The sequence below is a fragment of the Molothrus ater genome, chromosome 7 (assembly GCF_012460135.2).
Source record: "Molothrus ater isolate BHLD 08-10-18 breed brown headed cowbird chromosome 7, BPBGC_Mater_1.1, whole genome shotgun sequence".
Classification (NCBI taxonomy): domain Eukaryota; kingdom Metazoa; phylum Chordata; class Aves; order Passeriformes; family Icteridae; genus Molothrus; species Molothrus ater.
In genome coordinates this window covers 14,452,848-14,467,517 of record NC_050484.2, presented here as the reverse complement: position 1 = coordinate 14,467,517, position 14,670 = coordinate 14,452,848, and the positions used below count along the sequence as shown (strand labels likewise).

Below are 14,670 nucleotides of genomic sequence, written 5' to 3'. Positions count from 1 at the left end.
TCAAAAAAGGGTCTGTAAAAATGCAATGAGGTAACTAGGCCAGTTTTGGATTCATAAGAAATGTGATGTTCAAGTTAAGGAACAGGAATTTAGACCAGAAGCAATAAGGGGACACTCTGGGGAAAATATCCTCATTCTAGAGCTTTTGACTGAACATTTCTGGTAGCTGACTTGTTTTCTGTAGCTAATGGAGACTTCCTTCTGGAGAAACCTGAATTTTGAAGTTGGCAGCATACCCTTGGCTTGTATGTTTTTCTGGCTACAGTGTGTGTTTATACAATGAAAGTTTAGTGTATAGTCAGTTATACTTCAGCTGCTCATTCACAGATATTAGCTCTCCTAAGTATGCTCCCTTCTTACATTTCTACTTTAGAAAATAATCGTTTGTAACTCTTAATATTAATTCAGCTCTCTTTAATTGGTTTACCATGAAGAAGTGACATTAAGCAGAATACCAAATTTTTGGCATGGTAAGCAAAGCCATAATTATACTGAAGGAAAATTATATAAATGGTCTATAGAAGAGAGCACTACTATTGCTATACATCTTCAAATTTTCAAAAGAAGGAAGGCCTTAATGAACAGAGAAAAAAAAAGTAGGTAAGGAAACAGACAAACCTTTGAAAAGAGAGCAGTGAAATTATAAGAAGCTGCAGAAATGCAGTCTGAAGTTGCAGCCATTCCTGATACTCCCATGAATTGAAATTAATCAGAACAACAGAAAAAAAGTGGTAATAAGAAGAATATGAAATGAGAATGTGTTGATCAGAGTATATTGTCTTTTCTTTGCATTAAGGTTGGTATGCTATCTTTTAAGGTAATTTTTTCCCTCTGAATCTTATTGTCTACTGCTCTGTCACAGTGTTGGTAAACATGTAAATATTAGTTGTTTCTATTTCATTTCATGCAAAATGCAGTGAACTCTATGCTGCAAACTACTACAAGCTAGAGAACTGAAAACTAGGGCTGATATTCTATGTTTTACATACCCTTTAGGCAACCTAAATACTTAGGAGAATGCTTTGAGAGCATTGTCAGTTTTAATCTTGTATTGCATAGCTTCTGACAGTTTGTTAAATACATATATGAATTATTTAAAAACACTTATGTAGATATTAGTGTTTTTGTAGATCTTTGGCTCACTGTTTCAGTATGCATTTATGTACTATGTTTTTCAAGGATTTTTTATAATATGGGATTTTCAGCTAAGGGAAGAGTGTAGACCATTTATAATTTCTGAAATAATTACCATACAACCCATCTTGGTCAATAAAAACAAAGACCAATTTCTGCATATTTTCCCTGATACAGCACCAGGCAGAACTCCGAGTTTCATTTCTGTTCTTCCTCAATAGAAATGAGTGAGAAATGAGTGGGTTTTGTTTGATTTTTTTAATCTTAAGGTACCTTTTATATATATAAAAGAGAATGAAATGTAACTCTGTAATTTTTAAAACTATTTGAAAGGATGGTTCTCTGAGCAGAAGTATTGTACTTTATAAAAAAGAGACTCATGTTTTTAATATGTCAAAAGCAATTGGTAAGGTCATGGTGGATCTAGTTTTAATCAGTTACAATATTGAAATAATTGCATGATTTCTTTACTGTTATAGCAGATGGAAAAGAATTGTTTTATTTGCTCTCAGTACATAATTTAGAATTATTTCTATTCATCCTTATTACCTCTGGAACTGCATGTTACTTTTCCATTTTAGTTTATTAATATTCAGTAACAATATCTTTTGGAGAAAGTGGCTCTCTGTTTTCTTCTGGTGAATCCAGGAATCTTGGTTCTCCTTGAATCGACTTCCCTTCACCTGGAGACTCCTTCTGAGTGCACTGGGCCAAGGTCTGATGTTGTTCAGGTGCATTGTTCATTTGGGCTGGGTAAAACCAGAGGGTTCAATCTCCCAGGCATCTTGTGGATGTAACCTGGAATTCCACCATTTCAGACTCCTCAGCTGTGTCTGTCACAGCCAACAATGGGTCCACAACCTCCACAGATCCTCTTCTGTTGTTCCAGAACACCAAGAAGGGAACAGTCATCACAAGTCGTGACTGTTTCTTGTGTACTCTACCTGCAGATTTAACCTCAAGCATGCACTGCTGGCAGAGCAACTTCTGCTGTCAGAAGTATGTCATAAAGAAGAAGGGAAAGGCCATTGGTCACAACCAGCCCTAAAAATAGAGTTTTAGGCCTGTGCTGGCTGACCCAGTGTGTGTGTGGGTAAAATCAACCCCAGAGTTGTCTCTGCATGCGGAAGTTGAATAATCCCACTACAGCCTTAGTTAATTAGTGATATGTTCATAGGACAGCAACAGTGTGAGTAATTCTTTCCATTAAAAGAGACCTTGATAGACCTTCCTGTGGGAGTCATGAGCAGAAATTTCAACATTTGGCTTGATGTTAATAATATGAGAGAAATATCATGGAGACATCAGAAGCATCAGCAAAGCGGGGGAGGGGGGAAGGTCTCCAGTATTTTATAAGGGTGGTGATAGGGAAAGAAACACCCAAAACTAATTGAAATAAGAAAACTCGCAAGTGATTTGTAAATTAGAGCCTCTAGTTACCAAAATGCCTAATTAATTTTCCTTATTAAATTGCTCATAACATTAAAACACTACTTTCTCTGAAGTATCACAGTAGCAAATACTGATAGGGTAGATAGATCTTTTAAGTAGGTTGCATTGGCTGGAAGAGTTGAATTTTGTTATTAACAGTGGAAAAAGAAAAGGTAATTGAAAAGGTTTCTTGTGCTTTGGAAATGCCTTCCAAATATTCATTAAACATTTAAGCAACTAAATTTGCAGAATATGTTCCTGACATTGGCACTGGTTCTGTGGTATTTCTCTCATCAGATGGAAGTACTGTGTGTTATGCAGAGTGCATTCATGCATAAACAATATCATTTTCATAAATTAAAACCTCCCCTGCAGAAGGAACATCTGTGCCTGCCTTTGAATAAAAGATGGTGGCATGTGAGTTGCCCCTTGACTGACTAGAAGAATCCTTGTATTTAGGAAGAAGGTGCACAACCAAAAGGCAAGCAAGCCTGGGTCAGCTTTTTCAATTTTATCTGAAAAATCGTCATTTATTTATACCCCTCAGGTTGCCTAGGGCACCCTTACCTGTATTGCCACTGACTGGGAAAGGTTAATGGGTGCTTGAAAAGTTGCCTTTTGCTTCCTTTCATTTCAGATTCAGCAACAGTTTTCGAGTGTGGAGCTGCAGGCTCTGGTGAAATGCAGAGAGATGCTGCAAAATGCATCACTCGGCATCACAATTAAATTTTAGCATGTTTTTAATGGGGAAGCCTGGCAGCAGGGGCTGCTGAACTGCTAGGACAGGTTTGCCGTGCTTATACGTTGGATTTCCGTAGCTACAAACACCTTTAAAATAGACGCCAGAAGCTTGATTTCTCTTGGGGAAAAAAATGCCCTCATCCATAGGAAAGCTTGTTTACTTTCTGCTTGGTTTAGCTGAAATATTTATGAAATACCCCTGCTTTGCGACAGGCTTCATGTAGAGTATTTCAGGTAACGTCTTAAATCTGTTTCTGATGGTCGGAGGCAAAGACCTGTTGATAATTATTCCTGGTCATTACGGGAATTGCTCTCCCGCAGGTTGTGTCTCCGGGTTTCTTAAGCCTCAGAATAATCAGTGAAGATTAAAGGAATACGTTTCCCGTCTGGGAAGACGAAGGGACGATAAATCGATAGCACGGGTCCAGGTCTGCCTTGCGGGGGAAGGCGCACCTGCTGCCCAAGCGCCGGGGCCGAAGCGCCCGCTCCCGGTGTGCGGGTCCCGGCCGGGGCTGGCTGCGGACACCCCGGGGGCTGGGGCCGGCTGCGGACACCCCGGGCTGGCTGCGGACACCCCGGGGGCTGGGGCCGGCTGCGGACACCCCGGGGGCTGGGGCCGGCTGCGGACACCCCGGGCTGGGGCCGGCTGCGGACACCCCGGGCTGGCTGCGGTCACCGCGGGGCCGGCGGGGAGAGCCGCGGGCGGCAGGGCCGGGCTGAGCCGCCCGGGCGGGTGCGGGAGCCCAGCGCAGCCCGCACCGGCAGCCGCAGCTCCCAGCGAACTGCGCTCCGGCCCCGCTGCCCTGATTCAACAAATCAGCATTGCAAATAGCCGGGTTCGCGGTAAGCAAACGAGCGCCGCCGCCCCCGCGACCCGAGTGCTTCTCAAGGTAAGTAAAGAATCCGTGTCCGTTTTTTTAGACCAATTTTATTCTACAAATAATAAGTGTTGCACCTTTCATGAGCTATCCGAATAAAACAATAATCCCATAGGAATTACTTACACTAAGAAAAAAAATCACATTTAAGGAAAAATGCAACATTCGACCAAATGTTCAATACTATGCTGTTGCCAAAGGATGGATTTTTTTTTTCTAAAATCCCAGTGTGCATTACACCATAATATACAGGATTACAAACAAAATTACAGTACAGATTTGATTCCAGTTGAACCAGCGTTACATTTCAAACAGCACTTATTCTGGACTGCATTGTACATGCAATAGCTATTGTTCTAATTACGGATTAAATGGTTTGAATTTGTTTCAAGCTACCGTACTAATCGACTACAATAGGTATATAGCCCGACTTTAACAACCTGATTAGATTTCGGTTCAGATTTATAAGATGAGCATATGACAACCACGGATTGTGTGAACATGTATAAAATCATGCATTTATAGCGCCTGGAAACATTAACATCTTCAAGTTATCTTAAAAAAAAAAAAAAAAACCAAAACAAACAAAAAATCCAAAAAAAACCAAAAAAACACGGAATGCCAAGGGGTTCAAAGACTAAAAAGAAACAGTGCAAATTGTATGTGATAGTCAAGCAGCTTTCGATTTAAAAAGGGTGTTGGCATTTGCTTATAATCTTTATATACAAGTTTGTGCAAGTAATGTGTTGAAATGATATGTTTTAATAGAAAATAAGTCTATCGTTCTTATATCTTCTCAAGACCTAGGGGATCTGGTTCTTATTGTACGGGGTAAAGGAAAAAGAAATAAAGGAAAAAGAAAAAGAATGAAAAAAGAGACTTGGATAGGAAAGAAATTGCCCGGATTGTGCATTTTTTTTTCTTCTTCATCTATTTGAAAAGGAAATAAGTGCTAAGGCAACATAACTTCTCTAAGCACTTTTCTGCTGGTTTAAATTAGTTAAATCATTTTGTATAAATTAGATATAATTCTACCTTTCCAATATGTATAAAAATTGATGAAGCTGCATGGTTTAAAATAGGAAATTCACGTTATAAAAAGTCATTAAAAATTCTGTACAAAATCACAACAAAATAATTCAGCATGGGAAAGGTAACAAGTAGTAAAACGTTGGTTGAAAAATATAGATTTCATATATATTTTGTAATTGGCCCATCGCTAGTTTAAAAATTGCATAGATCCTAATTATTGCTTGTGATTTTGTTATCCCGATCAGGTAATTGACGCGATCCCGATGCCCCTATCCCAATTTACAGCGTCGCTCCGCGGAGCGGCAGCAAGGACAGCGGGTGAGCGGGGGCCCGGGGCGGCGGCGGGACCCGCCGGGCCGCCTGCTGTAAACAAGGCGGTGGCGGGCGGCGGGCGCGGCTCCCGGCCCTCCCTGCGGCGCGGGGAGGCTCAGTCGTGGAAGATGGCGTTGAGCTGGGCGCTGAGGACGCGCTCGTGGTGCGGGTGGCCCTCGTAGGGCGCCAGCCCGTCCACCGGGATCTCGCAGCGGGAGGCGGCGGGCGGGAAGATGGCGGCGTGGGCGGGCGCGGCGGCCAGCGCGGCGGCGGCGGCGGCGGCGGCGGGGTAGTGCATGGAGAAGGCGTAGCTCTTGTCGAAGTCGGCGGCCGGCTCGTGCTTGAAGGAGAAGTTGCCGTTCACGCTGAGGGGCGGGCTGAGCGGCCCGTCGAAGGCGGGGCTGGCGCCCTCCGCCAGCCCGCTCTCGAAGAAGGGCTCCAGCGCGGCGCCGTAGGCGTGCGGCGGCTTGAGGTGGAAGAGGTGGGAGCTGTCCATGGTGCCGTAGGGCGGGCTGGGCAGGCCCGGCGACTGGTAGGGGTAGGGATGCGCCGGGAAGGGCGCTCCCGCCGCCGCCGCCGCCACGTGCGGCGGCACCTCCTGGCTCTGCTCGGGGAGGAAAGTCCGCGGGTTGAGCTGCAGGCAGCCGGCCACCAAGTTGGTGGTGGGCTGCGACAGGCCCTTGCAGAGGGTCTGCACAAAGGACACCAGGTCCGGGCTCTTGCCCGAGCGGAGGATCTCGGAGAGCGCCCAGATGTAGTTCTTGGCCAGGCGCAGGGTCTCGATCTTGGAGAGCTTCTGCGTCTTGGAGTAGCAGGGCACCACCTTGCGCAGGTTGTCCAGGGCCGCGTTCAGCCCGTGCATGCGGTTGCGCTCCCGGGCGTTGGCCTTCATGCGCCGCAGCTTGAAGCGCTCCATGCGCGCCTTGGTCATCTTCTTCTTCTTGGGGCCCCGCCTCTTGGGCTTCTGGTCGTCGTCTTCCTCCTCCTCCTCTTCCTCCTCCTCTTCGTCCAAGTCGTCCTCCTCGTCCTCCTCCTCTCCGTTCCGCAGGGAGTCCTCCTCGGCCTCGGCGTGCAGACCCTCCAGGTCCTCCTCCTTCTTGTCCACCTCGTGCTCCTCGTCCTGGGAGCTGAGGCACTCGTCCGTCCAGCTCGGGGGGCCCTGCGGCTGGGGCTCGCCCATCAGCCCGCTCTCGCTGTACGACTTGGTCATGGTGAGCCTCTGCATGGCGGAGGAGACAGAAAAGAGACGTGTCAGCACCAGGAGCAGCGACCGTGGCCACCCGCGGGGAGAAGTTGCCCGCACTTCGCTCCCCGGTCCCGCCGCCCCCTTCCGAGGGAAGCCCTGGATTCCCCACCGTGCCAGGGCAAACTTTTAATTGTCTCCGCGTTTCTGCCTTGTAATTAAGTTGACATATGTTCAAATACCATTATGTAACTCGCCGATATTAGCGGGGAATATAAGCAGATTATGTGTGCGGGAGCCAGCCCGGGCGGCACGAAGCAAGCGGACCAAGCGTGGGTTGTTTTGTTTTGTTTTGCTTCGGAAAAAAAAATCCTCAAACATTTTTACCGAATAAGGGAAGGGAGAAGGAGGACACATGCACACACAGGGCACCTGCAGGGACGGATGGCGCCTGTGACGCCTGTCCCCGCCGCTCTCCGCGGTTCCCCCTTGCCGCCTCCTTGCGTGGGGCTTGTGCCGCCCCAGCGGGCACCGAGAACCTGCTCCCCGGTGCCGCCTTCGTCCACAGGACTGTCACTGGGCTGCGCGGCCCCTGCCCTGCCCCTGCCCCCTGCGGTAACAGGTGCGGGACTGGCCCCGGCTTCCCGTCTCCGTCGTCCCCTCTGTTGCAAACGAGCATCGGTTCCCCGCTTCCCGTGCGGGGTTGCGATCGCTCCCCGGTAGCGTCGGGCACACCGGGAAGGAACAATGCCGCACGGCCGCCGAGGCACAGCCTGCGCGGGGACCGCGGCGATCGCGCTCCGCGGAGGAAGGGGAGCCGAAAGTTCGGAGGTGCATCAGTGGAAGCACATTAACATATGTAATATGCGTCTGTACAGACGGATTTAAATGTGTGCATGGACGCACATACACATTTACATATATACATATATAAATGTATACACACACGTACGCGTGTATGGATGGATACAGGTGTGCCCGCACACACCAGCAGGAACGACCGCAAGCGACAATAAAATCTGAAGCCGTTCCGGCAGAGGCATATCCCGTCCACCCCGACGTCGCAGGGTCTTCTCCCACCCCGGCAGCCGCCGCGAACCCTTTTCCCGCGGGGGTAAAACACGGTTTCCCGTTACCTCCGTCGCTCAGCCTCTCCTGCGCGGTGACGGTCTCATAACCCCGGCACAGCTCTCCGTGCGAGGGCGCCGCGCGTGTGTGTGCGAGTGGCGTTTATTTCCCGAGGTTGCCCGGCGCCGGGCTCCCCCCGTTATATAGCGGGACGGAGGATGCGCGCCGGGGGGCCGGCACCGGGACCCGGGCCGCGCGCGCCCGCCGCGCCCCGCGCGCCTGCGCCCCGCCCCGCGCCCCGCCCCGCCCGGTGGCACGCGCCATATGGCCGCCCACGTCAGGCGCGCGGCGCCCCCCCCACGTGACGCCCCTTATTTGTATGCGGCCGCGCGCCCGCCCGCGGAGCCGCCACGCCCGCGCTGACCCGCGGGCCGCGCCATCTGTCACCAATGCCACCGCCGCCACCGCCGCCACCACCGCCACCGCGCCGCTCCGCACCGCTCCGCGCCCGCCGCCGCCCTGCCGCCGGCCCGCGGAGCCCCATTGTTCCCATTGTTCTGGGGTGCGGCCACCGAGGGTTCCCGCCGCCCCCCCCGTTACATCTCCTCACGCGCGCCTCTGGCCACCCGAGACTCCCGGTCCCCGTCCTTGTCGCTCTCTGGCCGCCACAGGCCCCCTCCTCTTTCCCCGGTTTGTGCCGGTGTTGTGGAAAACGGACATCCCGGGGCTGTAACACACGCACACACACACACACGCACACACACACACCTGCCGCTGTGTCCTAACGCCTGGAGTAAGCGCCGGCTCGCTTTTCCCGGGTTTTCGGGGGAATACTGCCGGTTAACGGAAAGTTTGGAAGAAAGACGCCGAGTGGGGCGGCTTTAGAGTCTCTAAACGTCTCGGCGGAGTTTGCAAACGCCGCCAAACCTTAGGGATGCGTTTTGAGGAGGGATGTAAACCCCTCGCATGATAGCTGTGCTACCGGCACGCGTTATCCCGATATTTATTCAATAAAAATAAAATTATTTTCACCTCTTGAGGCTTTAAATGCAAAAAAAATCGTTCCGCCCTGAGGACATGCATTTGGAAGATAATTTTCCAGGTCGGGTTATTTCTAAAACGTTTCTCTCCTGTTGGTGACCTACATAGCCCGGGGCAGCAGGAGGGGACTCCGGGGATGTTCGCCTTCTCGGTAATCAAACACAGAGGCCAACCGGCTACTTTTTGTTGTGTGGAATTTGGCCGGTTCCCGGTGGGAAGCGAGGGCCAGCAGCGCGGTGTGTGCCACCAGGTCCGGCGGCTGCGGCTGGAGCGGGGCGCCCTCGGGTCCCCGCGGCTGCGGCCCTTCCCTGGGGCACAGAGGGGAGGGAAGCGCCGGCGCCGACCCTCCGATGGATGGCCCCTGCCATGGCGAGCCTTCTCCGGCCACAGAGGCGCCCCCGGGCCAGGATCCGGACCATGCCCGTACCCTGGGCGGCCGGGCCGGGCCTCCCGCCGGGCCGGCAGCCCCCGAGAGAGCGCGACCCCATAAACGGGAGCTGCTGGGGCGGCCGCGCTGCTGGAACGGACAAGTTTTGGAGGTTCGAACAGGTTTGGAGAGCGCAGGAGAGAGATGGGTCTGGTCCAGCCCTGTCTAGATTACTGGAAAATGTCCCTTTGAATGGGTCTGTGTGGGAATACACCCGGGAATTTGGGGCGCTGGGGAAACACTAGGCAAGAATATTGGGAGGAGGGCACTGGCAGAAAACTGCATCTCGGGGATCGATGAGAACTTTGGGGTGCTCATGTGCTTCTGAGTGTGATGAACACAGTCATCCTCCCTGGGAGCACGATAAAATCAACACGTTGTCGATTGGCAGGTAACTAAAGAGACAAATAAAGAAGCGGGCAGTCGGACAGAGGGGCTTAAACCCGCCCAGCCCGGCTCGTCCCGTCCCGGTCGGTGACTGACGAGGGTGCCGGTGGCCGTGGAGGAGCCGGGCCCGCAGGTACGAGGCGCTGCTCCGGTGCCGCCCGTCGGGGCCGGGGACGAGCGCTGCGGGGGCGCCGGGGCTCTCTGCCGTCGTTCCGCCTTCCTTCATCCTTCCCGCTCTTCCCGCGGCTTCGGCACTGCTTCTCCTCCCGCTCGCAGGCGGCCGGCTCTGCCTCCCCTACTCGGGCCGTCCCTTGGCTCAACGGCTCCAGTTTCCCACCTTCCCTGTTCCTCCTCTTCCCCCAGCAGCTTGATTTTATCGCTTCAAGCGTGCCTATTTTTTTCTCCCTGACCTACAGACTCCTCCTTCTCCATCTGGCTTCTAATTCGGCTTCTGTTTATTTTTCCTCCCGAATCCTTTGATTTTCTTTTCTCTCCCTATTGTTTTTTAATGATTTAAAAAATTTTTCCTTTTGTCTTTTCTTTTCCTTTCCCCTTTATTTTTCTTTTTTGTTTTTTTTTTTTCTTTTCCTTCCCTTTTCCTTTTCTTTTTCCTTTCTGCCCTCCATCCCTCCCTCCCTCCCTCCCTAGCTGGCTTCCCACCTCCCTCCCCTCCTCCCGCGGCGCGGCACGCGAACCGCACGCGTCCCAACAAAGCTCCGTCCATCCGTCCGTCCGGCCGGCCGCCCCCGCTCCCGCCTCAGCTGCCGCCTCCGGGCCCTGGCAGGAGGCGCTCCCGGGGCCGCCGCTGGGGCTGAGCCCTGTCCCAGCCGGGCGGGAGGGGGGCTCGCTGCGGGGGGAGGCAGCGCTCTGGAAACGCCTTACAGTTGTCCGGAGCGCGAAATCCGCTCCCGATGAAATCTCTTGGGTTTGCGGCATTATCTTAATTAAGATAATTGATTCATATTGCACCTGCGAGAGTGCGGGGAAAAGATGCCTTCCCAAATAGCTTGGAGCTATTGGAGAGAGGAAGCCGCGCTTATAATTGAGCGAATGATTTACTGCCCGGGTAGCCCGGGCTGCTCGGGCTCTCCTTTCGCTGCCAGGTTTCCCGTTCTCCCTCTCCAGAGAGGCACACACGCAAAACAAGAAGGTTATCCTGATTCCAAAAACAGAGAAGGGAAAACGTCTCTCCCCGCTGTCCCTGTCCGTCTGTCCCTCCCCACCGCATGGCACCGAGGGCCGGAGCCGCCCCGGCGCGGGGATCGGGCTCGGGAAGGGCCGGCTCGGGTCTGCCCGCGGTGCTGCCCCGCTCGCCCGCTTCCAAAGGCTGCGGCGAGAGGAGGGGACGGGAGGGGAGGGCAGCCCCACCGCCCGGATCACCCCGAGCCGTGGCCAGCCTGCCCCGGCTGCCGTGGCTCGGGAATCACCGAGGGAAAACAACGCCCTGAATGAGCCGCTCCGGTACCGCATCGGGGCCACCGGGGTGAGACCGCTCCGCACTTCGGAGCGTCTCTCTAGGATACAGTGTACATCTGGGCTCCAAAATTGGTACGGCTGATTAAGGTGCCTTTTCTGCTCTTTCCCCCCTTAAAACTCAGTGTATTAATGTTATTGAGCCTCTCCCTGCTAGATAAATGCTGTTGTTATTTTAATTCTATAAATGTAAACTTCTATTTAGTTAATGGAAAATACATCACCACCAAGGTTTAATTATCATCTTTTTAAATTACTCTTTTAGTCAAGTGCACACAATTATGAAATAACAATAGATTTAAAATATAATTCAAATTGATTAAAAAAAAACAAATCAGAGAAGTACGTACCATTAAAGCAAATGTCTAAATTGTATTGGTAGGCCTGCTACCTCCTGAGCTACAGTTTAAATAGTGTCAGCTCTCTGCTATCGGTGTCAAACCACCTCTGTTATTAGGAAAAAGCATTCTTATCAGAAGGGATTTAGATGCTGTTGTAACTGCAAAACCTAATTATTTTTGATCCAGGCATTTACCCCCAGAGTCCCACCTTGTTTAAATAAAGTGTTTTCTTTCCTCCTGAACAAATGCATTTCCATTTGAATTAAATATTGATAATTTGACCTTTTAGTTCCTTTAACTAATCAAAAGGAAAAAAAAATCCAAATGTAGATCCTAGTGCCTTGCCCTAGTGGGTCTTTCCGCTTGAATAGACACTGAGATTAAATGAGTCAAACTTCCTCTTTCATTGCACTCTCTTTGCACTAATTGCTTATGCAAAAATGCAGATTTGTATTAATTAGTAACTCCACTGATTAGTTCGGTGGTATTTTCACGTAATAAATCATGCTGCAGACACGATTTTTGGCACATCCCCAGTAGTGGCTCAGGATGCAATAAGTTTTCCATATTAAATAAAATCTTAGCCTAAATCTACCTTTTTGTTGCAGGTACACTGTGTACCACCTGCTGTACGCACCTGCTACGGGAAATTACCTTCTGTCCCTGGCAAGGCTCTTTCCTTGATAATGCACTCCTCTTCACAGGGTGTAGACTTTAAAATGGGACACATGAATCACAGAATCAAAGAAGGAGAGAAATCTGATGTTATTTTTAACCCTTTCAAGTGAATAATGCTCATTTTAAAGGGGATGAAAGATACATGTATCTATATAAGATACATCAATGTAGATTTTTTTTTCCTTTTCTTTCCTATGCCCGTTATTATCCCCTTTTACAGCATTATCCCTTTTTACAGCATCATTCACTGTGTGCCCAAATTATCAAACCCAAGCCCATTTTTATTTTGTACATTTCTTTCTCTTTCCTTGAGCTGCAGAGGCTGAATTTGTACAAACATCACACTTGTTAACTGGAGCTCATATCTCAGTTGGATACAGAGGCCTCAGCAGCAAGAAGACTCCACAGCATCTCAAATGGTATCTACACAGTACCAAGCCCATCCCCACTTGCTTGTATCCTGACATCTCTTAAAAATCTCTCTAGATCACACACAGGCTGATGCACAGCCTCCAGCAGCTGAGATCTACATGTGAAAAATCTTTCCCAATTCTTTCTAAAATCATCCTAGATATTACCTTTCTCCTGGTTGCCTCAGACTGAGTGGTCTATACTTCACACTGTGTCCTCAAGCAAGGCAGCACAAGGCATTGGAATGATATTTGCCACAACAAACAATGTCAGTTGGTGCAGTGCTTGTTAAAAAGGATATGAAGCTCCAGAGGAGTATAAAAGATGATGACACTGGTGTCATTTCCTTACAGGTGATAATTTCCAGGGCAGATCCTGACCAGTCTTTGTTTCCTTTCTGACAAAACTCCCTCACTTAAGCACAGATTGCCACAAACACACTTGCAGGATCTGGCCTTTGGCCTCAGTCTAAGCAGTGCAATGGGGTGGAAGAGCATCAGACACAGGTGCCAGCAGATTATCCAAAGCTTTGCTGAGATTAAAATCTTGTCTCAATATGAGTTATTGCATATTCTCTAAATAGAAATCTCCTTAGTGGTGGCTTTAAAAGGTCTGCTTTTGTTTTCCTCAGAGAGAAAATAGCAGTTGAACCCCAGGCTGTGCACATAAAAGCTTATGTGTTTGTTCCCTATAGCCATCCAATCTGAACATTTTGCCAGCATTTTGCACTTCCTAGCAAAGCTACTGCTTCTGTTAGTGTTCCTTTATTGAGGAAAGTTAAAGCCAAAACGCTCTTAAAGTGTTATACACAAAAATGGTCCTGATTAATCTCAGAACATGGTTACTTGTTTAAGCAATATCCTGAGAACAAAACAGGAAAGGTTAAATCAATGATCCACAGGGATGGAAAAAGAGATTCAAATAATCATTAAATCTTATTACGTAATGCGGCTTTGTTTTTACCTCTTGGAGTGAGTTCACACCTGGATCTGTGCTTTAAGTGCTCCACAGTGAGCTGGGCACGAAGGAGAATCATTTCCCATCACAGAACAGTGTAACTTCCATAGCTGAAGCTCTTGCTAAGCACTCTAAGTGTATATGAGGATATTCTGAGTTATACACATCACCACATTTTAAGGGATTGCCTTCCTCTGCTGTTCCTGTTACCGCTCCCTTTTCACCCCCATGACTGTCACTGTTAGCTCACAACATTGTGTAAATGCCTAAGAGTGTGTGTCACCACATGTGACTGCTTCCCAGAGATGCTCCTGGGACATTAACTATCCCAGCTGTGGGTGTGATTATCCCAAAACTACACTGACATGATGGTCTTTGTTTCTTGAGAAGGTGTCTCAACTTCTAATCCATAAAGGACAGGATAAGCATTAGATAGCACACTTCGTTTGCCCTCTTTCACTGCAAAGATCCACAGAAAAGATGGTATCTCATCATCCAAAAAAGCACTTTTGCTCTTATATCACTTCCTGCAGAGTGTGGTTTTATTGCCCTTCATTGTCTGGGGGAAATCTTAAAATTCACCTACAGAAGGTAGGGATATATCAAGGCCCTAGGGCTGAAACCAAGCACAACCTAGACATAAATAAACTGCAATCATATTCCAAGGACTTTCAAAGGCAAATGTCCATGAGGATCAAAAATATGTCCAAACCCCAAAATATTTTATCGTAAATTCTTATGCAAAATAACCTTTCTGTGATATTTCAGGAGGGAAAATGCAAGCCTTGTTGAGTTTCTCAGTGTCAGACAACTGATGGTCGTGACTCTAAGTGACTGTGGGAGAAGTGTGGACAAGGGATGGTCTCCACACTGTAGCCTGTCAGGCACCCTTTGGAGAAAGGCTGGCTGTAGTGGAGTTCTGGCACAGGCAGGCAGTGATGCAACAGTTAAGGATGTTCTGGCTGGAGTAATCTTGCAGAGAGACACCCTTAATGCTGAGCTTTAGCCCAAAGTTCTGGGTGGGACTATTTCTGGAGTGCTGGGACTGAGGCTGTGAGCCACAATGCACACTCACTTCTCTCATGTACCAGGTAGATCTTTCCTGTTAATTTGTGATGACTCGTGCCCAGGAAAACATTTCTCTTTGCAAATCATCATCTGAGCCCAGAGATGTAT

At 49.2% G+C, this 14,670-nt stretch overlaps 2 protein-coding genes across 3 annotated transcripts; both read right to left on the bottom strand.

The window, feature by feature from the left end:
* Window positions 1-5,545: 5,545 nt before the first annotated feature.
* Window positions 5,546-7,977, bottom strand: NEUROD1 (neuronal differentiation 1). Of its 2 annotated transcripts, XM_036387235.2 has the most exons (2): window positions 7,848-7,977; window positions 5,546-6,747 (listed from the first exon to the last, which is right to left on the bottom strand). In XM_036387235.2, exon 2 carries the CDS (start codon window positions 6,736-6,738, stop codon window positions 5,644-5,646), a length of 1,095 nt encoding a protein of 364 aa, XP_036243128.1. In that variant the 5' UTR covers window positions 6,739-6,747; window positions 7,848-7,977; the 3' UTR covers window positions 5,546-5,643. The 2 variants fall into 2 exon arrangements, with proteins under 2 accessions (XP_036243128.1, XP_036243127.1); XM_036387234.2 differs by lacking the exon at window positions 7,848-7,977 and having other exon boundaries at window positions 5,546-6,753.
* A 1,707-nt stretch (window positions 7,978-9,684) lies between these two features.
* On the bottom strand, window positions 9,685-10,570 carry LOC118689096 (putative uncharacterized protein ASB16-AS1). Its single transcript, XM_036387183.1, has 2 exons — window positions 10,295-10,570; window positions 9,685-9,987 (listed from the first exon to the last, which is right to left on the bottom strand). Exons 1-2 carry the CDS (start codon window positions 10,568-10,570, stop codon window positions 9,685-9,687), a joined length of 579 nt encoding a protein of 192 aa, XP_036243076.1.
* Window positions 10,571-14,670: the final 4,100 nt, after the last annotated feature.